At 48.5% G+C, this 27339-nt stretch overlaps 1 protein-coding gene across 1 annotated transcript in view; it reads right to left on the reverse strand.

Moving 5' to 3' along the window:
• The window catches only part of LOC147124084 (ufm1-specific protease 2-like), a 182098-nt gene that overhangs the window by 65231 nt on the left and 89528 nt on the right, over window positions 1-27339 (reverse strand). Inside the window, exons 7-9 of the mRNA XM_085981408.1 lie at window positions 17318-17461; window positions 16975-17124; window positions 8341-8462 (exon numbers count right to left, since the gene is read on the reverse strand). Of these exons, the coding sequence (XP_085837534.1) occupies window positions 8341-8462; window positions 16975-17124; window positions 17318-17461 (416 nt within the window). The remainder of the gene's footprint in view (window positions 1-8340; window positions 8463-16974; window positions 17125-17317; window positions 17462-27339) is intronic.

Below are 27339 nucleotides of genomic sequence, written 5' to 3' on the forward strand. Positions count from 1 at the left end.
GCTATCTCTTAACAGGCGCCAGCAGCAATGCATAGGAGGAGGATCGACTTAGCTACACACCCTCAGCGATTTGGAGGCGTGCGTGCACAAGATCGTTGTCAGCCAGGTGATAGGTGCCGTGGCCGCTGGAGAGGTCGACCCTGTAGTGTATGTACCTTTAAGAGCCCCTGTGTACTGTAATACCGGTAGTGACCACTCGGGTATATAAGCCTGTATAGTGTCTTGTATCTTTTAGTTCACCTCCAGACTTTGTTCAGTAAACACCTGTTAAACCAACTCCTGCATTCCATGTCTCTATTAATACACGGATGGCGACGAATTGGAAACGGACTTACCTGCAATTCGGCAGCACCTCAAGGAGATCGATTCCTCAGATGAAGGTCGAAGAAAAAAAAAAACTGTGGTTTCACCAGCTCGTCAGGCTGGTGGCAGGTACTGCACTAATCCTTCCTGGGCGGCGGGCTGGGGCTCGATCGGGTGGCTCTGCAGCGGGGCCGAGCAGCGAGTCGGAAGGCGGAGGCAAACAGAGATGGAGGGTGGAGCACTCGGGAGACGGCCGGCGCTGCAAAGCAGGTCGGCGTTCGGACCAAGCAGAGGGAGGGAAAAATCCCAGAGAGTCCGGCGGGAACGAGTCTCCAACTATTAAAAATATCTGTGTAAATAAAAACCGCAGAGAACAGCGTTGTCAGCAGCGGCAGCGGCGGGAAAGCGCGGGAGGTGCCATTTTTCCTCGGCAGGGAAGAAAGAAAAGCGCGGGAGGCGCCATTTTTGATTTTCAGGATGCCTAAGACTGGCAATATTACTGCTTTCGATAGTAATATAGAGGATTGCACCACATATGTGGAAAGAGTGGAGGTATGTTGCACAGCGAATGAAGTAGAGGGTGATAAAAAGGCATCGGTACTTCTAAATCTGATGGGTGCAAGGACATACGGGCTGTTACGAAACTTAATCACTCCAGCCAAACCGATAGACAAGAATTTTAAGGAGATTGTTGATACCCTACAGGAGCACTTAAACCCAACACCGCTGCTGATAGCGGAACGATTCAATTTTTTCAGCAGGAATCAGCACAAGAATGAAAGTAATGCTGATTACCTCACCGAATTAAGAAAGCTGTCAAAGCACTGCCAATTCAGGGCAGGACTGGCAGATTCCCTACGAGACAGATTCGTCTGCAGTCTCCTAAGTGAAGGAACACAGAAAAGGCTACTTTCTGAGAAAGATTTGACACTGGACAAGGCTTTCAGTGTGGCTGTATCATACGAAGCAGCAGCAAGAGGAGCTGCAGAGATACAACAAAAGCCACAGGACTTCGGCACCCATGAAATGACACGGGGTTTTGAGAGATGTTATCGCTGCGGCAGATCCACCCATGACCAGAGGGACTGCTGGTTCAAGGACAAAGCATGCAGGCAATGCGGAAAGATGGGACACATTGCACGTGTATGCCGATCTGGAAACAAAAAATCCACTGACAGAAAAAAAATCAATAAGGAAAAGTACAGAAAGGTACAAATGATGACGGACAGTAGCTCCGAAGACCTGAAGAGCGATTGCGACTCCGGAAACAAGAGACTAAGCTGTCTCAAATTACATAATGTAATTGCCAAAGAAGATTACCAGACCATTTGGGTTACCCTCACAATAGCGGGGTCCCCAGTTAAAATGGAGCTAGATACAGGATCAGCTCTGACCATCATAAGTCGATGGGATTACGAGCGGCTATTTCCGCATATACCTTTGAAAGACACATCCATTATCTTGAAGACATATACGGGGAAGAAAGTATACCCCAGAGGGAAAATAAGGGTGCCTGTTGTATACAACGGCAAGGAAATACAGAAGTTGTATTTATACGTTCTGCAAGATGGTGGTCCACCGCTGTTGGGACGTGAATGGATCAGGAAGATACGTTTAGACTGGCATTCCATTCAGGCACTGACGGTGACCAGTAAGAAAAAAAATGATGATGACGTCATACCTGAACGATTAAAAGACATCTTGGCCAACGCCAAAGAAGTGTTTCAACAGGAACTAGGAACCTTGAAAGGCGTCACCGCCTCAATAAAAGTGGAAGGTGCGGCAATTCCCAAGTTTTTTAAGGCAAGGCCGGTGCCATACGCAATTCGTCCAGCAGTCGAGGCAGAGCTGGAGAATTTCGAAAAGGCAGGCGTGTTATCCAAGGTAGATTGGAGCGAGTGGGCAACACCCATCGTACCGGTCATGAAGAAAACGTTGAATAATGATAAATCTGAAGAACAGAGAAAAATTCGCATCTGTGGGGACTTCAAGGTGACTGTAAACCCGGTCCTTCACACGGTACAGTATCCTCTTCCGAGGATAGAAGATATTTTCGCCTCACTATCCGGAGGGAAACGTTTCACCAAAATTGACTTGGCACAGGCATATCTACAGATGGAGGTTGAGGAAGCCTCTAAAAAGTATCTCACGATAAACACACACAAAGGCCTGTACCAGTACAATCGACTGGTTTTCGGAGTAGCATCAGCTCCAGCTATCTGGCAAAGAGCTATGGAGCAAGTCCTCCAAGGGATTCTGGGGACTCAATGCTACCTAGATGACATCCTTGTAACAGGAGAAAACGACAACGAGCACCTTGCCAATTTGGAGCAGGTGCTCACTAGACTGAGAGAACGGGGCCTACGAGCAAATCGCCCCAAGTGCGAATTTTATCAGAAACAAATATCATATTGTGGCCATATAATTAACGAAGAAGGGTTGCATAAGTCACCTGAAAAAATGGAAGCGGTCATAAAAGCCCCAGCACCTGAAAATGTCTCACAATTAAGGTCGTTCCTGGGATTGATAAATTACTATCATAAATTTTTACCGAACTTGTCAACTGTTCTGCACCCTCTTAACGCACTGCTACAAACGGGAGTAATTTGGAAATGGAGCGAAGACTGTAAACGTGCCTTCCATAAATGCAAAGGCTTGATCACGTCCAAGGAAGTGTTGGCTCATTACAACCCATCACTGCCAATCAGACTGGCGTGCGATGCATCCCCTTACGGCGTGGGAGCGGTATTATCGCATAGATTCCCTGATGGCTCGGAGCGGCCAATAGCTTTTGCGTCACGCTCATTGAACTCAGCTGAGCGTAACTACGCCCAGATCAACAGGGAAGCACTCAGCCTGGTGTGGGGAGTGAAGAAATTCAACCATTACCTACACGGACAAAAATTTACCTTGTTGACTGACCATCAACCCCTCGTCTCCATATTCAACCCTAAAAAGGGCGTTCCCATTATGACAGCGCAAAGGCTACAGAGGTGGTCCCTTTTCCTAGGGGCACACCAATATGACATAGAATACAAAGGATCAAAACAGCATGGGAATGCTGACGGTTTATCGCGCCTACCGTTGCCAACGGTAGAAGAGGCACCTACAGTGGACCCAGTGGAGATGTTCCACTCAACCATAGTGGAATGTCTACCAGTAACAAATTCTACCATTGAAAAGGAAACGAGAAATGACCCGACTCTTTCACGAGTCTACGATTTAACGGTGAAGGGATGGCCAGCACATGGCGAACCACTGTTGCCAGCATTCTCGCAAAGAAGAGAACAGCTGTCAGTGTGCCGAGGAACCTTGATGTGTGGATCCAGAGTGGTGATTCCACCCAAACTCCAGGATAAAGTGCTAAAGGAGCTTCACGAGGGGCATCTGGGTGGAGTGAAAATGAAGAACCTAGCCAGAGCGTTTGTGTGGTGGCCAGGTATCGATGGAGACATCGAAGAAATGACCAAGAGCTGTCTAGGATGCCAGAAGGTCCAAAACGTCCCACCACAAGCCCCTCTACATCCATGGGAGTGGCCCTTATCTCCATGGCAAAGGGTACATATCGACTTTGCTGGTCCATTTATGGACTCAATGTTCTTAATCGCGGTTGATGTACACTCCAAGTGGCCGGAGGTAATAAAGATGTCCTCCACCACCACGGCAAAAACCATCACAGTATTAAGGACCATATTTGCCAGGAATGGGCTGCCTGAACAGATCTGTTCTGATAATGGACCGCAATTTGTGTCCGAAGAATTCAGGAAGTTCTTAAAAAACAATGGGGTTAAGCACTACACGTCCGCCTCATACCATCCCGCCACCAATGGATTAGCTGAAAGGTTTGTCCAGACCTTCAAGAAGGCCATAAAGGCCATGGGTAATGAAGACATGAATCTACAACATAAGGTAGATAACTTCTTGTTTGCGTACAGGAATGCAACACATGTGGTTACAAACCAAACTCCCGCCATGATGTTTTTCAATAGAAGACTAAGATGCCGGCTGGATTTGATCAAGCCAAACATCAGAAGGGACGTAGAGAACCGGCAATTTCAAGGCATGAATGAAAGGCCAACTAGAACCTTCCAGATAGGTCAACAAGTTTTGGCCCGGGACTACCGTACCGAGAAATGACAGCCTGGAACTATTTGCACACGACTAGGACCGCTGATGTATACCGTGGACATTGGAGAAAGCATAATAAGGCGCCATGCTGACCAGATCATAGAGTCATCCGAAAAGGGACAACCTACACCACAACTCTATACGCCTAATGATGAAGCAGAGATACCCATAGTATCTACCTCCGATCCGGTGATACTGGAACCAGATGAACCCGACACTGGCATTCAAACTGAATCGACCTTGCCAAAAGAACCTACTACACCACCGAAAACTACTACACCACCGAGGCATTATCCGGACCGAGTCAGGAAGCCTCCAGAGAGACTGACTTATAATTGATTAACTGCAGCAAATGTGTAGATTATTGTTCTTGTAAACATGTTAATTAATGATTACTTAAAATGTTATGTACTAATTATCTAAAAGGGGAGGAATTGTAGTGTATGTACCTTTAAGAGCCCCTGTGTACTGTAATACCGGCAGTGACCACTCGGGTATATAAGCCTGTATAGTGTCTTGTATCTTTTAGTTCACCTCCAGACTTTGTTCAGTAAACACCTGTTAAACCAACTCCTGCATTCCGTGTCTCCATTAATACACGGATACAACAGACCCCCTTGGGGACAGCAATGGTATGTTCATCAGCTTTCTCTCCTCTCTCATTCCACTTGCCCCTCACAACACCAGCCTTTTACACTTTCAATCCAACTTACTAAATGTCTCCAGTCCTTGCTCCCTTACTGCCCCCCTGTCCTGACACTAAAGCCACTCTTGTACCTCCCTGCTTTCAGATGGTGAACCACCAGCTGACCAGCCTGTCCCTCAACCAACCAGTGGCAGCGACGCCCCAGGCGAGGAGGAAGAGGAAGCCGGAGCCTCATCGCCTGCATCTCCTGAGGGAGTCCATGCCCATACTGGGACCAAGCCTTCCCTGGAGGGGAGCAGGGCGGGGGGGTAGGGTCTGATGAGGATGAAGCTCCGGGACCCAGCGGGCTGCAGCAACGCCATGGTGGTATGGAAGCTCGGGGGCCATCTCCCCGGAGGGCGAGTATGCAAGCGAGTCCTGCTGCACTGGACTCAAAGGAGGAGCACATCATCGCGGCCATGTTGTTCTCCATGCCAGAAGCCATCTTCTGAGTAGGGGCTTAGAAGCGACTTGTTATCAGCCATTGATGGATGGCCCTTGCAGTGGCAACATTGTGGGCCTCCCTCCCGCCTTGGTGCTGCTGCTGATCATCCTCCTCATCCTCCTCCTCTTCCTCCTCCTCAGGTGGTGCACCAATCCCTGGTGGCATTGACTGGGTCATCAGGATTGCCAGGTTGTGAAGCATGCAGCACACAACTATGAAGAGGGAGACTTGCTCAGGAGAGTGCTGCAGGGCTCCTCCTGAGTGATCCAGACAGCGGAACCGTTGCTTGAGCACGCCGATCGTCTGCTCAATTATGTTCCTGGTGGGCGAGATGGCTCCCATTATACCGCAGCTCGGCTGGGGTGTTGAGGTTACGGAGCGGTGTCATCAGCCAGGTGCAGAGTGGATAACCCTTGTCCCCGAGGAGCCATCCACTTGGGTGACGCGGTGCCTGGAAAAGGTCTGGCACACCAGTCTGGCGCAGGATGAAAGCATCGTGGCAGCTGCCAGGATAGCAGGCATTGACGGTGAGTATGAGCTATCTGTGGTCACAGACCAACTGCACATTTAAGGAATGGTAGCCCTTGCAGTTTCGGAATACCTCTGCATTTTCATACGGTGCTCGCAATGCCACATGCGTGCAGTCAAATGGCACCCTGCACCATGGGTAAGCCCGCTATCCTAGCAAAGCCACATGCGTGTTCATGCTATTTGGCCCAGGTCATGGGGAAAGAGATGTACAGGAAACTTTTTTTTATCCGGGACCGACGTGGTGCCGGTTGATCAAAAATTCCGGATAACCGAACGCTATAGTAAAAGATAGGGAGAGCTGAGAGCTCCATATAAAGCAACAAACCCTGTTGCTTAGCAACAGTTTCAGAACAATGGCCACAAGTTCCAAGCGTCTCTGTAGCTTAGCAACAGCTGCAGCCACACCCTTGCACAGCAACAGATCGGAAGGCAAGTACAATATGAAGTAAAACTTACCCGAAACTACTCCTGAATTTTGCCGGTTAACCGAGATTTCCGGTTATTTAGGTGCCGGTAAACCGAAAGTTTCCTGTACTGTCATCTCCTTTTATACAGGGCATTTATCACCTCCCGGATACAACAATGGACAGTGAACTGGGAGATATTGGCGATGTCCCCAGTAGATGCTTGAAAGGAGCCGCTGGCATAAAAATTCAGAGCCACTGTCACCTTCACTGCCACCGACAGACGTCCTGATCCTCAGTTGAGGCTGCAGATCTGGTTGCAGCAGGTGGCAGAGCTCAGTGACCACCTCCTTGCTGAAGCGCAGCCTGCGCAAACACTGCTCCTCAGACAAATGAATGTCGGAGAATTGCTCCCGGAATACCCTGGGAGTGTAAAGTTTCCTGTGCAGAGGCCTGTTGGCCCTCCTCCCTCTGGCCATGTTTGCCACTCTCTCTCTGTGTCTCTGATGCCTCCGATTCTGTAGGTGCAGAACAATGCCCCGAATCAGTGCAGCCCCCAAGTCTCTTCTAAATCGATGCAAGGAAGGTCAAATCAATATGAACCTGCAAACTGCTGCTCAGTACCCAAAACTCCTTCACACAGCGTTGAATCTCTCCAGAGGTCTCTCTCTCTCTCTCTCAGAATGCGTGGTGCAAAAATGTCGCCGACAAAAAAAGGCAGGAAGCGGCCGCCTTTAAATAGCGTTCCCCCAGCCCCTTCCCGACTGCAAAATGTTCCCCTCTACCCGTCGTTGCTAGCGGCAGGTGGAAAGGCAGGGGGCGCCACTCAATATCCGGTCCGGGGTGCTACCGGGACGTTTCACGCTCGACTGACGTCATGATCTGCGGGCGCAGGAGATCGTGGCGGTAGTGGTTAGCGCCACCTCAAAATGTCTGATCAATTTTGCGAGTGGCGCAAACATCGCCGCGCTCGGGCGTTAGTTGCTTTGCACCCCGTTAGTGGACTCTATGACAAGGGGAAAAGGTGCATGGGAACACCATTACCTCTAAGTTCCTGTCCAAATCACACACCATCCTGACTTAGACATATATCACTGTTGCTTCATTGTCTCTGGTTCAAAATCCTGTGACTTACTGCCTGACAGCATAGTTGGGAGCACCTTCACCACACGAACTGCAGTGGTTCAAGAAGGTTCAACACCACCTTCTTAAGGTCAACATGGGATGGGCCTTGCCAACATCTCAAGAATGAAGGTTAAGTGGGTGGAATCTAATGAGAGGTTTTCAGAATTCTGAAAGGTTTTGAGAGGGTAAATAATGAAAGATTGTTTCCATTGGTTAGGGAATTGGTAAAAGGGTGCAGAGACGGAGGATTATCTGTAAGAATAAAAGGGAAGTTAAAAGAAATTTTTTCATATAGAGGATTATTAGAACATGGAATGCTTCACTACAAATGGCTTTATAATCAGAGACTATAACATAATTTAAAATGTAATTAGATAAGTATTTACAAAGGAAGAATATAAGCAGAGCTGTGGAATGGGCATGGAAATTGGATTAGAGTAGATGGCTTTAGGTGAACAACTGACACAGGCACAAATTCCAAAATAGTCTTCTTCTGTGCCGTAACTTCTATGATTTTGTAATAAACCAAGAGAAAATGAAGGGGTACTTAAAGTGGAGCACAAATCTTTTCTCTGTAGTTTACAATAGATATGTATTCATAACATCTAACTATGCATTACAAGCTTCAACTGTTTCTAGTCGTTTGCACTCTGGATTACAGCGAAAGACGAATCAAAATGTAATTTATAATGATCATATTACTTGTACGTTTTTCTTACCGGACTTTCATGGTGGTGGTTGAAATCCCCAAAGAATGTAATATTTCCAACATCGCAACAAATCCAAAAAAATCTGTTGATCCCTCATTTTCGGGGAGTTTATCTTTAATGCTTACAAACATCTGAAATCGCAAAAGGTAAACAGCCGACAAAGTAGTAATTCTTGGAAAGGACATAATAAAATGAGCAGAACACATGCATCACTTGTTCATAGCTTGAACTTTCTTTATTCCTTTGGAAAGTAGTTATAAAATAGAATGTTAAAAACACAAATCAAAGCACTGTTCTTATTTTTTAACTTGAAGATCGGGGTGTCAATCTCAATTTATATTGTGAGTCTGATTCGACATCCTGGCACTTAGCGTGGGCCACATTCAGCAAAACTTATATGGACACACTGGATAGAAATTGATATGTGTTGTGCCTGTTTTTATGCCTAAAACTGGTTCAATGTTTACCAATTTCTGGGCGTGAGGTCTTGCACCTCATCTGCACCGGTGGCATGGCTGCCGCCATAGTTCTCCTAACTGCTTCTAGGCATCCCTGGCGGTCACCTAAAATCAGCGCTGGATCAATTTAAATATGTAAAGAAGGGTCATTCAGCCATTTGGCCCATTGAGCCCGTGCTGGCTCTCTGCAAGAGCACTTCAGCTAGTCCCACTCCCCCGCCCTTTCTCCGTAGCTCTGCAAATTTTTTTCCTTCAGGTAATTATCTAATTCCCTTTTGAAAGCCATGATTGAATCTGCCTCCACCACCCTTTCAAGCAGTGCATTCCAGATCATAACCACTTGCTGCGTAAAAAAGTTTTTCCTCATGTCGTCTTTGGATCTTCTGTCAATCACCTTAAATCTGTGTCCTCTGGTTCTCGACCCTTCCGCCAATGGGAACAGTTTCTCTCTATCTACTCTGTCTAGACCCCTCATGGTTTTGAACACCTCAATCAATTCTCTTCTCAACCTTCTCTGCTGTAGGAGAACAACCCCAGCCTCTCCAGTCTATCCATGTAACTGAAGTCCCTCATCCCTGGAACCATTCTTGTAAATCTTTTCTGCACCCTCTCTAAAGCCTTCACATCCTTCCTAAAGTGTGGTGCCCAGAATTGGACACAATACTCCAGTTGTGGCTGAACCAGTGTTTTATAAAGGTTCATCATAACTTCCTTGCTTTTGTACTCTATGCCTCTATTTATAAAGCCCAGGATCCCATATACTGTTTTAACTGCTTTCTCAACCTGCCCTGCCACCTTCAACGATTTGTGCACATACACCCCCAGGTCTCTCTGTTCCTGCACCCACTTTAGAATTGTACCCTTTAGTTTATATTGCCTCTCCTCATTCTTCCTACTAAAATGTATCACTTCGCACTTTTCTGCGTTAAACTTCATCTGCCACGTGCCTGCCCATTTCACCAGCCTGTCTATGTCTTCTTGAAGTCTATCCCTATCCTCCTCACTGTTCACTATACTTCCAAGTTTTGTGCCATCTGCAATTTTTGAAATAGTGCCCTGTACACTTAAATCCAAATCATTAATATATATCAAGAAAAGCAGTGGTCCTAGTACCGACCCCTGGGAAACACCACTGTATACCTTCCTCCAGTCCAAAAAACAACCGTTCACCACTACTCTCTGTTCCCTGTCACTTAGCCAATTCGTATCCATTCTGCCACTGTTCTTTTTATTCCATGGGCTTCAACTTTTCTGGCAAGCCTATTATATGGCACTTTATCAAATGCCTTTTGGAAATCCATGTACACTACGTCAACCTCATTACCCTCATCAACCCTCTTTACCTCATCAAAAAATTCAAGCAAGTTAGTTAAACATGATTTGCCTTTAAGAAATCCGCACTGGCTTCCCTTAATTAATCTACACTTGTCCAAGTGACTTAATTTTGTCCCGAATTATCGTTTCTAAAAGCTTCCCCACCACCGAGGTTAAGCTGACTGGCCTATAGTTGCTGGGTTTATCCTTACACCCTTTTTTGAACAAGGGTGTAACATTTGCAATTCTCCAGTACTCTGGCACCACCCCCGTATCCAAGGAGGATTGGAAGGTTATGGCCAGTACCTCCACAATTTCCTCCTTTACTTCCCTCAGCATCCTAGGATGCACCCCATCCAGTCCTGGTGACTTATCTACTTTAAGTACAGCCAGCCTTTCTAGTACCTCCTCTTTATCAATTTTTATCCCATCCAATATCTCAACTATCTTCTCTTTCACTATGACTTTGGCAGCATCTTCTTCTTTGGTAAAGACAGATGCAAAGTCCTCATTTAGTACCTCAGCCATGCCCTCTGCCTCCATGCATAGGTTTCCTTTTTGGTCCCTAATCAGCCCCACCCCTCATCTTACTACCTGTTTACTATTTCTATGCCTAGAGAAGACTTTTGGATTCCTTTTTATGTTAGCTGCCAATCTATTCTCATATACTCTCTCTTTGCCCCTCTTATTTTCTTTTTCACTTCCCCTCTGAACTTTCTGTATTCAGCCTGGTTCTCACTTGTATTCTCAACCTGACATCTGTCATACACCCCTTTTTTCTGCTTTATCTTACTCTCTATCTCTTTCGTCATCCAGGGAGCTCTGGCCTTGGTTGCCCTACCTTTCCCCCTCGGGGGAATGTACCTCGACTGTACCCGAACCATCTCCTCTTTAAAGGCAGCCCATTGTTCGATTACAGTTTTGCCTGCCAATCTTTGATTCCAATTTACTCTTTTTGGACCCTTCTGCAAAATGTGTGAAAAACTAGGTGGAGCATGCAGCGTGCAAGCTAGTTTTCCCAGTTCTACAGCGACTTAAACACTGGAGGCCGCTAAAGAAAGTTTTTATTACTTCCCCTTCAGTGGACTGTGGAGGTGGAGTGTTCCTCCCAACTTCCCTGTACTACTACAGGTTGCTGCTGGCCATCCTTGGCCCACTTGTATCTCCTCCATGTATTGGAGCTTGTGATGCTCTCTGAGCACATTGAGAATCCTCAGTCTCTGTCCCATTGTTCCCCATTTGCCCACCAGTAGAAACAATATTTCACTGTTTACCCACAGTAAGGTCCCCAGGTTTCACTCACCCCTTTACTGGCTGCTCTCTCAGCTCCACTCCCACTCGCCACATTGCTGCTGCTGCTCCCGGCTCTGCAGGAGAGGTTGGGCCCTACACTCACCCCACCCCACCCCACCCCATTCCTCTCCACCCCCCCCACACCGCTCAAGCCCCACTCTCCCGACCCCTATTCCATAGTCTGCCTCTTACCACCCCCCTCACCACCCCCACCCCCCGAGTTCAAGTCCACATACATGACCTGCATTTTCCTAGACTCTCTCTCTCCCCGGGGCCCCATTTCCCAATCTCTAACCTCCCCGAGCCATCTCCCAACCGCTATAAACCAGTTTCCTTTTCTCTCCCGCGTCCCCCCATCCCCAGCCCCAGTCCCCGTCACCCTCTCCCCGACCGCCAGTTCTCCCTTTCTCCCCCGCCCCGAGCTCCAATCTCCCGATTGCCCCCAAACTCCCAACTGCCCCCGTACTAACCTCCTGACCGCCCCCACCCCAGTCCAAATCTATCTCCCAACCTTCTTCCCCACCCGAGTCCCAATTTGTCTCCTCCTGAGGACGTCGTGGATATCACGTTTAATCAGTTGGTCACACCGCAGGTAAAGGCTGCACAGGCAGGAAGGGAATGGGTGACCGCCAGGCAGAGTAGTAGCTGCAGGCAGATAGTGCAGGGGTCCCCTGTGGCCATCCCCCTCTCAAACAGATATACCGCTTTGGATATTGTTGGGGAGGATGGCTTATCGGGGGAAGGCAGAAGCAACCAACTTCCTGGCACCGTGGGTGGTTCTGCTGCACGGGACGGGAGGAAAAAGAGCGGGAGAGCTATAGTGATAGGGGATTCTATTGTAAGGGGAATAGATAGGTGTTTCGATAGGGGATTCTATTGTAAGGGGAATAGATAGGTGTTTCTGCGGCCGCAAACGAGACTCCAGGATAGTATGTTGCCTCCCTGGTGCAAGGGTCAAGGATGTCTCGGAGTGGCTGCAGGGCATTCTGGAGGGGGAGGGTGAACAGCCAGTTGTCGTGGTGCATATAGGTACCAACTATATAGGTAAAAAACAGGATGAGGTCCTAAAAGCTGAATATAGGGAGTAGGAGGTAAATTTAAAAAATAGGACCTCAAAGGTAGTAATCTCAGGATTGCTACTAGTGCCACGTGCTAGTCAGAGTAGAAATAGAAGGATATTTCAGGTGACTATGTGGCTAGAAGAATGATGCAAGGGGGAGGGATTCAAATTCCTGGGACATTGGAACCGGTTCCGGGGGAGGTGGGACCAGTACAAACTGGACGGTTTGCACCTGGGCAGGACCGGGACCGATGTCCTAGGGGGAGTGCTTGCTAGTGCTGTTGGGGAGGGTTTAAACTAAAATGGCAGGGGGTTGGGAACCTGTGCAGGGAGACAGAGGAAAGGGAAGCAAGGATAGAAGCAAAAGACAGGAAGGAGAAAAGCAAAAGTGGAAGTCAGAGAAATCAAGGGTGTAAATCAAATATGGCCGCAGTAAACAATAATTCTAAAAGGTCTAAGAGTGTTAAAAAAACAAGCCAGAAGCCTTTGGGGGAAAAATTCAGTTGTTTGCGCCTCCCGTTAGCGCTTTAAGAGGGCGCTAATGGGGCGCAAAGCAACTGGCGCCCGGGCGCGGCGATGTTTGCACTGATCACAAAATTAACTAGACATTTTGCGGCGGCGCTAAACACTAACGCCACAATCTCCTGCGCCGGCAGATTGTGATGTCAGTCAAGTGCGCAACGCCCCGTTAGCACCCCAGACCAGATATTGAGTGGCGCCCCTTGCTTTACCGCCTGCTGCTAGCAATGGCAGGTTGAGGGGAGCGTTATGCTGTCAGAAAGGGACTAGGGGAGCGCTATTTAAAGGCGACCGCTTCCTGCCTTTTTTTGTCAGTGACATTTTTGCAACACGCATTCTGAGAGAGAGAGAGAGAGACTTCTGGAGAGATTCAACGCTGTGTGACGGAGTTTTGAGTACTGAGCAGCACTTTGCAGGTTTATTTTGATTTGCCCTTCCTTGGTTCGCCAGCGCTGTGAGGTAGCGCCTCGCTCCTCGGCCTTTGCGCCTTAAGACAGGTGTGAAGCGCCTGACATAGCACTCCAATCACCTCCAGGAGCGATAAAAGCCAAGTTTGCTGTCGGAGGCGATAATTAGCGTCAGGCGCTAATCTTTGCGCACGGCCAATAATGGCGCCCCAAACGGGGCGATACTGAATTTTTCCCCCTTTGTGTCTTAATGCGAGGAGCATTCGTAATAAGGTGGATGAATTAGCTGCGCAAATCGATGTAAACGGATATGATATAATTGGGATTAGGGAGACATGGCTCCATGGTGACCAAGGCTGGGAATTCAACATCCAGGGGTATTCAATATTCAGGAAGGACAGGCAAAAAGGAAAATGCGGTGGTGTAGCATTGCTGGTTAAAGAGGAGATTAACACAATAGTAAGGAAGGATATTAGCTCTGATGATGTGGAATCTGTATGGGTAGAGCTGAGAAATACCAAGGGGCAGAAAACATTAGTGGTAGTTGTATACAGACCCCCAAACAGTAATGCTGAGGTTGGGGATGGCATTAAATGGGAAATTAGAGACGCGTGCAATAAGGGCACAGCAGTTATCATGGGTGACTTTAATCTACATATAGATTGGTCTAACCAAATTAGTAACAATACTGTGGAAGAGGAATTCCTAGAGTGTATATGGGATGGTTTCCTGGACCAATATGTCGAGGAACCAACTAGAGATCAGGCCATCTTAGACTGGGTATTATGTAATGAGAAAGGATTAATTAGCAATTTTGTTGTGTGAGGCCCCTTGGGGAGGAGCAATCATAATATGATAGAATTCTTCATTAAGATGGAGAGTGAAGTAGTTGATTCAGAGACTTGGGTACTGAATTTAAATAAAGGACACTATGATGGTATGAGGCGCGAGTTGGCTAGGATGGATTGGGAATGTTACTTAAAGGGTTGACGGTGAATAGGCAATGGCAAAAATTTAAAGATCACATGGATGAACTACAGAATTTGTTCATCCCTGTTTGGCATAAAAATAAAACAAAAAAGGTGACTCAACATTGGCTAATGAGGGAAATTAGGGATAGCATAAGATCCAAGGAGAGGACATATAAATTGGCCAGAAAAAGCAGCAAACCTGAGGATTGGGAGCAGTTTAGGATTCAGCAAAGGAGGACAAAGGGATTAATTAAGAGGGGGAAAATAGAGTATGAGAGTAAGCTTTCAGGGAACATAAAAACTGACTGTAAAAGCTTCTGTAGATATGTGATGAGAAAAAGATTGGTAAATTCAAGCGTAGGTCCTTGCAGTCAGAATCAGGGGAATTTATAATGGGGACCAAAGACATGGCTGACCAATTAAATACATATTTTGGTTCTGTCTTCACAAAGGAGGACACAAATGAACTCCAAGAGATGTCGGGGAACATAGGGTCTAATGAGAGGGAGGAACTGAATGAAATCAGTATTTGTAGGGAAATGGTGTTAGGGAAATTGACGGGATTGAAGGCCGATAAATCACCAGGGCCTGATAATCTACATCCTAGGGTACTTAAGGAAGTGTCCCTAGAAGTAGTAGATGCATTGCTGGTCATCTTCCAAAATTCTATAGACTCTGGAACAGTTCCCATGGATTGGAGGGTAGCTAATGTTACCCCACTATTTAAAAAAGGTGGTAGAGAAAAAAAGGGGAATTATAGACCGGTAAGCCTGACATTGGTTGTGGGGAAAATGCTAGAGTCCAATATAAAAGATGTAATAGCAGAGCACTTGGAAAACAGTGACAGGATCGGACAAAGTCAACATGGATTTACAAAAGGTAAATCATGCTTGACTAATCTGCCGGAATTTTTTGCGGATGTAACTGGTAGAATAGATAAGGGAGAACCAGTGGATGTGGTGTATTTGGACTTTCAGGAGGCTTTCGATAAGGTCCCACATAAGAGACTAGCGTGCAAAGTTAAAGCACATGGGATTGGAGGTAAGGTATTGACTTGGATAGAGAACTAGTTGGCAGACAGGAAGCAAAGAGTTGGTAAAACGGGTCTTTTTCCGAGTGGAAGGCAGTGACTAGTGGGGTACCGCAGGGATCGGTGCTAGGACCCCAGTTATTCACAATATATATTAATGATTTAGACGAGGGAACTAAATGTATTAGCTCCAAGTTTGCAGACGACACAAAGCTGGGTGGGCGTGTGTGCTGTGAGGAGGATGCAGAGAAACTCCAGTACGATTTGGACAGGTTGGGCGATTGGGCAGATGCATAGCAGATGCAGTATAATGTGGATAAATGCGAGGTTATCCACTTTGGTGGCAAAAACAGGAAGGCAAATTATTATCTGAATGGCAATAGATTGGGAAAAGGGGAAGTGCAACGAGACCTGGGTGTCCTTGTGCACCAGTCGCTGAAGGTAAGCATGCAGGTGTAGCAGGCGGTTAAGAAGGCAAATGGTATGCTGGCCTTCATAGCGAGAGGATTTGAGTACAGGAGCAAGGATGTCTTGCTGCAGTTGTACAGGGCCTTGGTGAGGCCACACCTTGAGTATTGTGTGCAGTTTTGGTCGCCTTATCTGAGGAAGGCTGTTCTTGCCATGGAGGGAGTGCAGCGAAGATTCACCAGACTGATACCTGGGATGGCAGGAATGACGTATGAAGAGAGATTGGATCGATTAGGCTTATATTCGCTAGAGTTTAGAAGAATGAGAGGGGATCTCATTGAAACTTATAAAATTCTAACAGGACTTGACAGACTAGATGCAGGAAGGCTGTTCCCGATGGTGGTGGAGTCCAGAACCAGGGGTCACAGTCTAAGGATAAGGGGTAAGCCATTTAGGACTGAGATGAGGAGCAATTTATTCACCCAGAGAGTGGTGAACCTGTGGAATTCTCTACCACAGAAGGCAGTTGAGGCCAATTTATTAAATATATTCAAGAAGGAGTTAGATATATTTCTTAAGGCTAAGGGGATCAAGGGATATGGGGAGAAAGCAGGGACAGGGTACTGAATTTGGATGATCAGCCATGATCGCATTTAATGGCGGAGCAGGCTTGAGGGGCCGAATGGCCTACTCCTGCTCCTATCTTCTATGTTTCTATGTTCTCATCCCAACATAGGTTCTGCCTCAATTTATAACAAAACGGAGGCGGACTGGAGAGCTAATGGTTTGAAATCCTCCAATGCTGTGTTGGGATACTTAAAGTGACTGGAGGGGTCATGACTCCTCCCCTGAAACCCTCACTGGCTTTGCCACTGCCTGGCATTACACCAGGCATTCCCTTTCCTGCTGAAAGCTGTCCTATCATATTTTATGAAACTATCTAGCAAAACAAGCCATTTAATTGATTTAATCTGATATGTTAGGGCTTCAATTATCTGCTCGCACAGCAAACAAATTTTTTGCTGAAAGTGAATTTATCACTGCTATGGTATATGACTACTAAACAAAACCTTTAAAAAAAAATGAAAATATGTGGCATAAAATAGTGTTTTTTGAGGATTCCTATAAGCAAGCATAGACAAGTGTAACAAATATTAATATTACTTTTCAAGGATTATCATACCTGCTGCATCTCCTCAAGTGTAGGTGTAGGGATGTTGATGTATCCCTGAGAGTTGTACCAGGAGATGATGGTTTGCAAACAACGATTAGGAGCATTCCATCCACTATCTGATAGGTGTTGATAGGTATATGATCCATGCACTATATGAATCTTTTCCAAAGTAAATAAAACATAATATTCGTAAGCTCAAAAATGCATATAATTGAGTCAAAATATGATTTTCCCCCCCACCCTTCAGCCTACTTATGCATCAGAAAACTGCTTGTAACTACAAATAATGCTGTTACTGTGGCTATTTTGCTTTACATAAACAGTATACAGTATCGTAAATTTAGATATGTACCTTGAACTCATCACCACTGGGAAGCGGAATGTACTTGTGTACATTTCTCACATGCTTATTCGTTAACTCATCGCTTGGAAAGCGATAAGCCATAGGACGGCGAAAGAAGGGCTTATCGCCTAGACCAAGTTCGGTATGCAACTCCTGTACACATCAAAAAATGCAAAACTTTTAATCTGACAACTTCATTTGAAGAATTTTAATTTACAACCTACACAAATATTCTCACCTAAAAACACAACCAAAAGTTCATAAGACTCTAATTTCTGCAATAACTTGGTGCTCCTTACTCTAACCTAGCTAATAACAGAACAACACAACCACATATCTGGCAGCTACCAGGGCTGCTGCACTATGGGTCACAAGAACATGAAAAAATACTCCAATTTCAGAAGTGGAATAGCATAAACAGATCCTGTACAAAAATCTAAAATATAATTTAAATAGACGACAGTTACACTCTATCCTGTTCCTTGGTTAGCAAGTCCTTTGACTTCCAAATAGTAGCGGCAGCGGCGAGAGCATAAAGAGCGGCCCAAGAGCGGACCTGAATTAAAGCAGTGGCAGTGGCGAGAGGATAAAGAGCAGCCCGAGAGCGGACCTGAATTAAAGCAGCAGCAGCAGCAAGAGGATAAAAGAGCGGCCCGAGAGCGGACCTGAATTAAAGCAGCGGCAGTGGCGAGAGGATAAAGAGCGGCCCGAGAGCGGACCTGAATTAAAGCAGCGGCAGTGGCGAGAGGATAAAAGAGCGGCCCGAGAGCGGACCTGAATTAAAGCAGCGGCAGTGGCGAGAGGATAAAGAGCGGCCCGAGAGCGGACCTGAATTAAAGCAGCGGCAGTGGCGAGAGGATAAAGAGCGGCCCGAGAGCGGACCTGAATTAAAGCAGCGGCAGCGGCGAGAGGATAAAGAGCGGCCCGAGAGCGGACCTGAATTAAAGCAGCGGCAGCGACGAGAGGATAAAGAGCAGCCCAAGAGCGGACCTGAATTAAAGCAGCGGCGAGAGGATAAAGAGCAGCCGGAGAGCAAACTTGAATTAAAGCAGCGGCAGCGGCGAGAGGATACAGAGCGGCCTGAGAGTGGAGCTGAATTAAAGCAGCAGCAGCAGCGAGAGGATAAAAGAGCGGCCCAAGAGCGGACCTGAATTAAAGCAGTGGCAGTGGCGAGAGGATACAGAGCGGCCTGAGAGTGGAGCTGAATTAAAGCAGCAGCAGCAGCGAGAGGATAAAAGAGCGGCCCAAGAGCGGACCTGAATTAAAGCAGCGGCAGTGGCGAGAGGATAAAGAGCGGCCCGAGAGCGGACCTGAATTAAAGCAGCGGCAGCGGCGAGAGGATAAAGAGCGGCCCGAGAGCGGACCTGAATTAAAGCAGCGGCAGCGACGAGAGGATAAAGAGCAGCCCAAGAGCAGACCTGAATTAAAGCAGCGGCGAGAGGATAAAGAGCAGCCGGAGAGCAAACTTGAATTAAAGCAGCGGCAGCGGCGAGAGGATACAGAGCGGCCTGAGAGTGGAGCTGAATTAAAGCAGCGGCAGCGGCGAGAGGATAAAGAGCGGCCGGAGAGCAGAGCTGAATTAAAGCAGCGGCAGCGGCGAGAGGATACAGAGTGGCCTGAGAGTGGAGCTGAATTAAAGCAGCGGCAGCGGCGAGAGGATAAAGAGCGGCCGGAGAGCGGAGCTGAATTAAAGCAGTGGCAGCGACGAGAGGATAAAGAGCGGCCGGAGAGCGGAGCTGAATTAAAGCAGCGGCAGTATGAGGCTCCGATTCAAAAACAACATCAAAGAGTGACGTCACAGGAGAGCAGATAGGTGATTGGTTGGTGAGTATTACAGCTCTTTTTTGCTCTCTAAGTTAGGGAAGGGGGTTAAATTAAGAGCTGAGAAACTGTAATTTGCTAGTACTTATTAAATCAATAACTTAAACTAAATAAAATAATCAAAGAATAAACCTAAAATAGCAATTGAATAAAATCTTTAACTAATTAATTAATAAATAAATAAAACATGGTTAGAGATGACAGGGCAGGTGATGTGTCATAACTGCAGCATGTGGGAGTCTGTGGAGAGCATCGCGATACTTAACAACCACATCTGCAGTAAGTGTCTGCAACTCGAGGAACTTCGGCTCAGAATTGTTGAGCTGGAGTACGAGCTGCAGACGTTGCGATGCATCAGGGAGGGGGAGAGTTACCTGGACACTTTGTTCCAAGAGGCCGTCACACCCTTTAGGTTAAGTAGTACTTTAGATTTCGTCAGTGGTCAGGGACTGCGAGTTAGGAAAGTATGGGGACCCAGGATGTAGTGATGAAGGAGCCTCAGCCCTGGACCTTGTCCAACAGATACGAGGTACTTGCTACCTGTATTGATGAGGAATAGAACTGCAGGGAGGATGGGCAAACTGACCATGGCACTGTGGTACAGGGGGCCATCCAAGTGGGGGGAGAAGGAAGGAATGTGGTAGTAGTAGGGGACAGTATAGTCAGGGGGATAGATACTGTTCTCTGCAGCCACGAGAGAGAGTCCCGAAGGCTGTGTTGCCTGCCCGGTGCCAGGGTTAAGGCTGGAGAAGAACTTGGAGCGGTAGGGGGAGGATCCAGTTGTCGTGGTCCATGTAGGAACCAACAACATAGGTAGAACTAACAATGAGGTTCTGCTGAGGGAGTTTGAGGAGCTGGGGTCTAAATTAATAAGCAGAACAACAAGGGTAATAATATCTGGATTACTACCTGAGCCACACGTAAATTGGCATAGGGTCAAGCAGATCAGAGAGTTAAATGCATGGCTCAAAGAGTGGTGTGGGAAGAAGGGGTTTCAATTCATGGGGCACTGGCACCAGTACTGGGGAAAGAGGGAGCTGTTCCGTTTGGACGGCTTCCACTTAAACCGGGCTGGGACCAGTGTCCTGGCGAATCGAATAACTAGGACTGTAGATAGGACTTTAAACTAAAAAAGGGGGAGAGGGGTCAGGTGAGGGGAAATTTAGAAATCTAAAGAGAAAGGTCAGGGCAATAGAGCAGTGTAGCGATTTGGGTAAAGATAAGCAGAGTATGACAGGAAGAGACAGAATGGCCTAGAAATTCAGTTTGCACAGTTTTGGGGCGCTAAAGTCGGGCGTTCGGTAAATTTAGCGCCCGCCGGAAACTGCAGGCAACCGCGCCGAAATTCAGTGGATTTGGCCAAGAGTTTTGGCGAGCGCTGAAACCGGCGTTGCAATGCTCGGTTCCGGTGCTAAACCGGCGCTGCGGCCTGATAACGCCGATGCCGGGCGCAGCGCAGGTGCGGTCATGTGTTGCTTGACAGCAGACACCCTGACGCCAGCCTGCTCTTAAAGGGGGAAGGGTCAACTTTGACTGCTGCCACGCCCTGCACACTGGAGCCCTGCTGCTAGGCCTCAACAGTGCTGGTGGGACAAAATAGCGCCAGAACAGATGGAGATGGCCCGTGAAAGAGCCCAGCGCTTCTCAGACCATGCACTGAGGGTGCTGATTGATGCTGTCCAGGAGAGAAGACCCATCTTGTGCCCGGACAATGGCAGAAAGGCTCCCAGGAGAGAGTTCAGGAAAGCCTGGAGGAGCATCGCACGCAGGGTCTCCTCAAACTCAGATGTGCCCAGGACTGCGGACCAGTGCCGCAAAAAGTTCAATGACCTCTGTCGGCTGGTGAAGGTGAGTACCCTTTCCACTGTCCTCCTCATCCTTGCATGTGAGCCTCACACTATGGGCAAAGGGACCTCAAAGGCATAATGGGCAGCCCTCCTCACGCAGCAATGCCACTGGCATGATCATCAGCAGCACTTTCTGCACTGACCACACTGGCCAGGCTATTCCACCATGGGAGGCAGTACACACAGCAACAGGGCACCACACTGTACTTAGAGTCCGTCCTTTCTCTTGCAGGCCAAGCTGGCAAGAAATGCGCGCAGCCGGCTGGAGACCGGTGGTGGACGGCCCCACTACCAGGCTCTAAGTGCTCTGGAGGAGAGCGTCGCTGGACTCCTGCGTCCCCGGGTGACTGGCCCTGTAGCCATCGGGGATGCGGACCCTGTGCTGGAAGCCACTGGTAAGGAGATGACCGCTTGCAGCTCTCTCGTTGCCCTAGTGCTTCCGATCTAAATCCTTTCCCACTGACGGACAAATGCGCATAATGCCACCGCTCAGGCGTCCCTCGCTGACGCCCTGTCCTCACTTTAAAGCTACTCTTGTGCCTTCCTGCTTTCAGCTGCTGAGGAGGAGGTGGTCCCTGAGGCGCCGGGTGCCAGGCCCTTGGAGGAGGAGGACGTCCAGGACGAGGAGGAAGCCAGGCCATCGGGCGAGCCCTCAGCCGTGCCAGGGGATGGCAATGAAGGGGGGACGTCTGGCATGCAGGAGAGCCAGGGGGAGGTGTTGCAGGGGAGGGCAGATCCTGCTTGCAGTGGGGTCCAGGCAGGCGGCAGGGGTCGGCCAGCTCGGCCGGCTTCTCCCCAGCTGCAGAGTCCTCTCTCCAGTCCGGAGAGTGGCCTCGGCCAGGAGGTGCGCCTCCTGCAAGAGATCTCGGTGGCGTCTGACCGGCGCCACCATGAGTTCATGGGGGTTGTGCAGCAGATGCCGCACGCCATCGAGTCCCTGGCTCAGAGTGTGGCAGCATTCGGCCAATCACAGGCCAGGGGGGTGGAGCAACTGGCCGCAGCGCACGCCAGGGGGGTCGAACTACTCGCGGCACTGCAGGAGGAGAGTCGCCAGAGAGGTGGTTCCTTCGACACACTGTCACAGCAGCTGGAGGCACATACCCGGGCAGTGCGGTCACTGACTTCCGCCACACTCGCTTTGACGCAGAGGCGTCGCACCCGCACCCGCCGCCCTGCTGCAACACAGCGGGCTGGCCTCCAGCACATAGCTGCGCCAGCTGAACTGCCAGGCCGGACGACTGCCACTGTGTCTGCTGAGCCTCGCGCGTCTGGCAGCAGCCAGCTTGCCCCCCTTGGAGCATCCGACACTGCCACTCCCCCAGCCAGGGTGCGAGGAGCTGCTGCTGCCACTGATGCTGGCCAGCCACAGCCGAAGCAGTCAGCAGCCGGCCCCTCCCGGGACGTGCGTCGTGTTGGCCGACCCCCAAGGGCATCTGTCGCGACGCATGGGGGCCCTCATGAGCCTTCCCCCAGCCTTGAGGCCGCCACAGGGCCCACGTTGAGGCGGAGCAGCAGGCCGGGCAGGGGCCGGGGAAGGCTCTCTAAGGACTCGCCCTCTCGGCACAGCCGCTAGAGTGTGGTCTCTGCGGCATTGTATATATGGGGGGGATTGTGTTTTGGGGGCTGATTTTTGTGGATGGCCGAAATTGAAGGCATTTTTTGTTTTTATGGGGGTCTTTCTGTTGGCGAGGGGGGCCCTTTTTTTGTTACGGCCAATGTTGAAGGCCATGTGGATGGCCAACTTTTGTTAGTCCTCCCCAGGTTGGGGGAGTGACATATGTTTGTGACTGTTTTTTGGGTGTGTTCTGTGTTTTTGAGTTTCATGTGGGAAGGGGCCTCAGTTTGTTAAATAAAGGTTTTTATTTATTCAGCTTGTCCAGGTGTCATGTTTCAAGTGTTTGCTGCGTTAACCGGCTGACGGCTTCCGGAGCGGCTGCCTTCAGGTGCGCTCATTCCCACAGGCCATTCCCTCACAGCGGGCCTAGAAGTGTCGAGCAATAAGCCCCCGGCGTACGGCCCTTGGGCCTTCTGGCCCCCTCCTGGCCTGCTCCTCCTCCTCCTCCCCCTCCTCCTCCTGATGGTCCTCCTGCTCGTCCTCCTCAGGTGGTGGTGCAATGTCAGGTGGCAGTGCCTGCGTCCGGCGGATAGCCAGGTTGTGCAGCATGCAGCACACGACGACGAACTGGGACACTCTATCCGGCGAATACTGTAGAGAGCCGCCGGAGCGATCCAGGCAGCGGAAGCGTTGCTTGAGGACGCCTATGGTTTGCTCTATGACCTTCCTTGTTGCTTGATGGCTTTCGTTGTATGAGTCCTCCGCTGGGGTCCTGGGCGCGCGGAGCGGGGTCATGAGCCATGTGCACAAAGGGTAGCCCTTGTCCCCGATAAGCCATCCCCTTGGTGGAGGCTGTGCCTGGAACATGTCAGCCACAGTAGTCTGGCGCAGGATAAAAGCATCGTGGCTGCTTCCTGGGAAGCGGGCATTTACAGCTAGGATGCGCTGCCTGTGGTCACACACCAGCTGCACATTGAGGGAATGGTAGCCCTTGCGGTTGCGGTAAACCTCGGGATTGTCTATAGGTGCCCGCATAGCCACATGCGTGCAGTCAATGGCGCCCTGCACCATGGGGAAGCCCGCGATCCTGCCAAATCCCACTGCACGCTGCTGCTGCCTCTGTTGGGTCATGGGGAAGGAGATGAACTGGTGTCTCCTCGCGAACAGTGCATCGGTGACCTGCCGGATGCAGCGATGTACGGCGAACTGGGAGATGTTCGCGATGTCCCCAGCAGCGGCTTGGAACGAGCCGCTTGCATAAAAGCTGAGAGCCACCGTGATCTTCACTTCCACCGAGAGAGACGTCCTGGACATGAGCTGTGGCTGCAAATCTGCGTGAAGCAGCTGGCAGATCTCTCCAACCACCTCCCTTCTGAAGCGCAGCCTCTTTACACAAAGTGCCGCAGACATGGTGACATAGGACACCTGCTGCCGGTATTGCCTGGGTGCATAAGGCCTACGTTGGCGACGCCTGATGGCCCTTCTGTGTCTACGCATGGCTGCCTGTCTCTCACAGCGTCTGCGAGCCCTCCGCACATAATGCTGCAACTCAATGTTGGCCCCCCATGCAGCCCCCATAATCAAGGTCGCAACAGTGAAATCAGCAAGAGTCAAATGTCAAAGCACTGGCCAGAAGCCAGAAAGACCTCTCCTATCTTGTCCCAAATCTGGAATCTCTGTCCCTTGGTCTCTGTGTAGAAATCCAAAGCAGTGACGTCATTGCAGCAAAATGGCTGGGCTTTATAGGTCAGTGGAGGTGCCCTTTAATTTGCGCTCCCCGAGGCCCACAGGGCCTCTGCAACGTTCCATTTTACAATTCCTAATAGCGCCACGCCCACATTGGGCGGGCGCCACTCAATTTCCGGGTTGGGGCGCTAAAACAGCGTTGCGCGAGGATATGACGTCATAAGCTGCGCGCGCACCCGAGCGGGCGCTAACACTTTGCGCCGGCGCTAAATCTCAAATGAATTTGGGCGTCAGCGCAGATCGGTCTGCATTCCGGCGCTAAGGCTTTATCGACGGAAATATAGCCCTTTTTTGGCGTTAGCGCCTGGCGCAGCCAACTGAATTTCTAGGCCAGAGAGTTTAACGGTAGCAGTGCAGCAGAGAGTAAGGTCAAAACTGGGAATAATGGTAAAAAATTTAAATGAAAGGCACTTTATCTGAATACACAAAGTATTCATAACAAGATAGATGAACTAGTGGCACAAATGAGTTTGAGCCAATAGCCATTGCAGAGACATGGTTGCAAGGTGGCTAAGATTGGGAACTAAATGTTCCAGGGTACTTGACATTTCAAAAAGACAGACAGAATGGAAAAGGAGGGGGAGTAGCTCTGATAATAAAGGATGATATAAGGACAGTAGCAAGAAAGGATCTCGGCTCAGAAGATCAGGATGTAGAATCAGTATGGGTGGAGATAAGGGATAACAAGGGGCAGAAAACACTAGTAGGAGTAGTATATAGGCCCCCTAACAGTAGCTGTACCGTTGGACAGAATATTAATCAAGAAATAGTAGGAGCATGCAACAAAGGTAATGCAATAATCTTGGGGGACTTTAATCTTCATATGGACTTGACAAATCAAATTGGCAAAGGTAGTCTGGAAGACAAGTTCATGGAATGCATTCGGGACAGTTTCCTAGAACAATATGTCATGGAACCAACCAGGGAACAGGCTATTTTAGATCTTGTACTGTGTAATGAGACAGGTTTAATTAGCAATCTCATAGTAAAGGATCTTCTGGGGCAGAGTGATCATAATATGATAGAATTTCACGTTAATTTTGAGAGTGACTTGCCTAAGTCCGAAACTAGAGTCTTAAACTTAAATAAAGGCAATTATAGAGCTTTGAGGGGTGAGTTGGCTAAGGTAGATTGGAAAAATAGATTAAAAGATATGGTGGTAGATAAGCAGTGGCTAGCATTTAAAGAAATATTTCATAATTCTCAACAAAAATACATTCCATTGAGAAGCAAAAACTCCACGGGAAAAGTGAGCCAACTGTGGCTAACTAAAGAAGTTAAGGATAGCATTAGATTGCAAGAAGAAGTTTATAATGTTGCAAAGAATAATAGTAAGCCTGAGGATTGGGAGAGTTTCAGAAACCAGCAAAGGTTGACCAAAAAATTGATAAAAAGGGAGAAAATAGAATGAGAGAAAACTAGCAAGAAATATAAAAGCAGATTGTAAGCTTCTACAAGTGGCAAATGGAATTTAACCCGGAAAAGTGCGAGGTGATGCACTTTGGGGGGACTAACAAGGCAAAGGAATACACAATGAATGGAAAGACCCTAGGCAAGACGGAGGGTCAGAGGGATCTGGGTGTGCAAGTACACAGATCCCCGAAGGCGGCGGAACAGGTGGATAAGGTGGTAAAAAAGGCATATGGGATACTTGCCTTCATTAGCCGAGGCATTGAATATAAGAGCAAGGAGGTTATGATGGAGCTGTATAAAACACTGGTTAGGCCACAGCTGGAATACTCTGTGCAGTTCTGGTCGCCACACTACAGGAAGGATGTGATCGCGTTAGAGAGGGTGCAGAGAAGGTTCACCAGGATGTTACCAGGGCTGGAGCGCTTCAGCTATGAAGAGAGACTGGGCAGATTGGGTTTGTTTTCCTTGGAGCAGAGGAGGCTGAGGGGGGACATGATTGAGGTGTACAAAATTATGAGGGGCATAGATAGGATGGATGCTGAGGAGCTATTTCCCTTAGTAGAGGGGTCAATAACTAGGGGGCATAGATTCAAGGTAAAGGGCGGGAGGTTTAGAGGGGATTTGAGAAAGAACTTTTTCACCCAGAGGGTGGTTGGAGTCTGGAACTCACTGCCTGAAAGGGTTGTGGAGGCAGAAACCCTCACAACATTTAAGAAGCATTTGGATGTGCACTTGAAATGCCATAGCATACAAGGCTACGGGCCAAATGCTGGAATATGGGATTAGATTAGACAGGGCTTGATGGCCGGCGTGGACACGATGGGCCGAAGGGCCTCTATCCGTGCTGTATTACTCTATGACTCTACTCTATGACTCTCTAAGTATGTAAAAGGGAAGAGAGTAGCAAAAGTAAATGTTGGTCCCTTAGAGGCTGAGACAGGAGAAATTATTATGGGGAATAAGGAAATGGCAGAAACGTTAAACAAATATTTTGTATCTGTCTTCACAGTAGAAGACACAAAAAGCATACCAAAAATGGTGGGGAACCAAGGGTCTAATGAGGGTGAGGAACTTAATGTAATTAATGTAAGTAGAAAAACTAATGGGACTAAAAGCTGACAAATCCCCTGGACCTGACGGCCTACATCCTAGGGTTCTAAAAGAGGTGGCTGAAGAGATAGTGGATGCATTGATTTTGATCTTCCAAAATTCCTTAGATTCTAGAATGGTCCCACCGGATTGGAAGGTCGCAAATGTAACACCGTTATTCAAGAAAGGAGGGAGAGAAAAAACAGGGAACCACAGGCTAGTTAGCCTGACATCAGTCATCGGGAAAATGCTGGAATCTATTGTTAAGGAAGGCCCTTAGTGTTAGGGGGGATTAAATATGTGGGGTTACGGGGATAGGGCTTGGGTGGGATGGCTGTTGGTGTAGGGACCGGGTGCTAGGGTTTGGATGATCAGCCATGATCTCGTTGAATGGCGGAGCAGGCTCGAAGGGCCGAATGGCCTACTCCTGCTCCTAGTTTCTATGTTTCTATGTTTCTAAGTGGTATCAAGGCACTTAGAAAATCATAACATGATTAGGCAGAGTCAACACGGTTTTATGAAAGGGAAATCGTGTTTGACAAATTTATTAGAGTTTTTTG

Source organism: Somniosus microcephalus, chromosome 1 (genome assembly GCF_052327205.1).
Source record: "Somniosus microcephalus isolate GS21.2 chromosome 1, FLI_Smic_1.0, whole genome shotgun sequence".
NCBI classification, from domain to species: domain Eukaryota; kingdom Metazoa; phylum Chordata; class Chondrichthyes; order Squaliformes; family Somniosidae; genus Somniosus; species Somniosus microcephalus.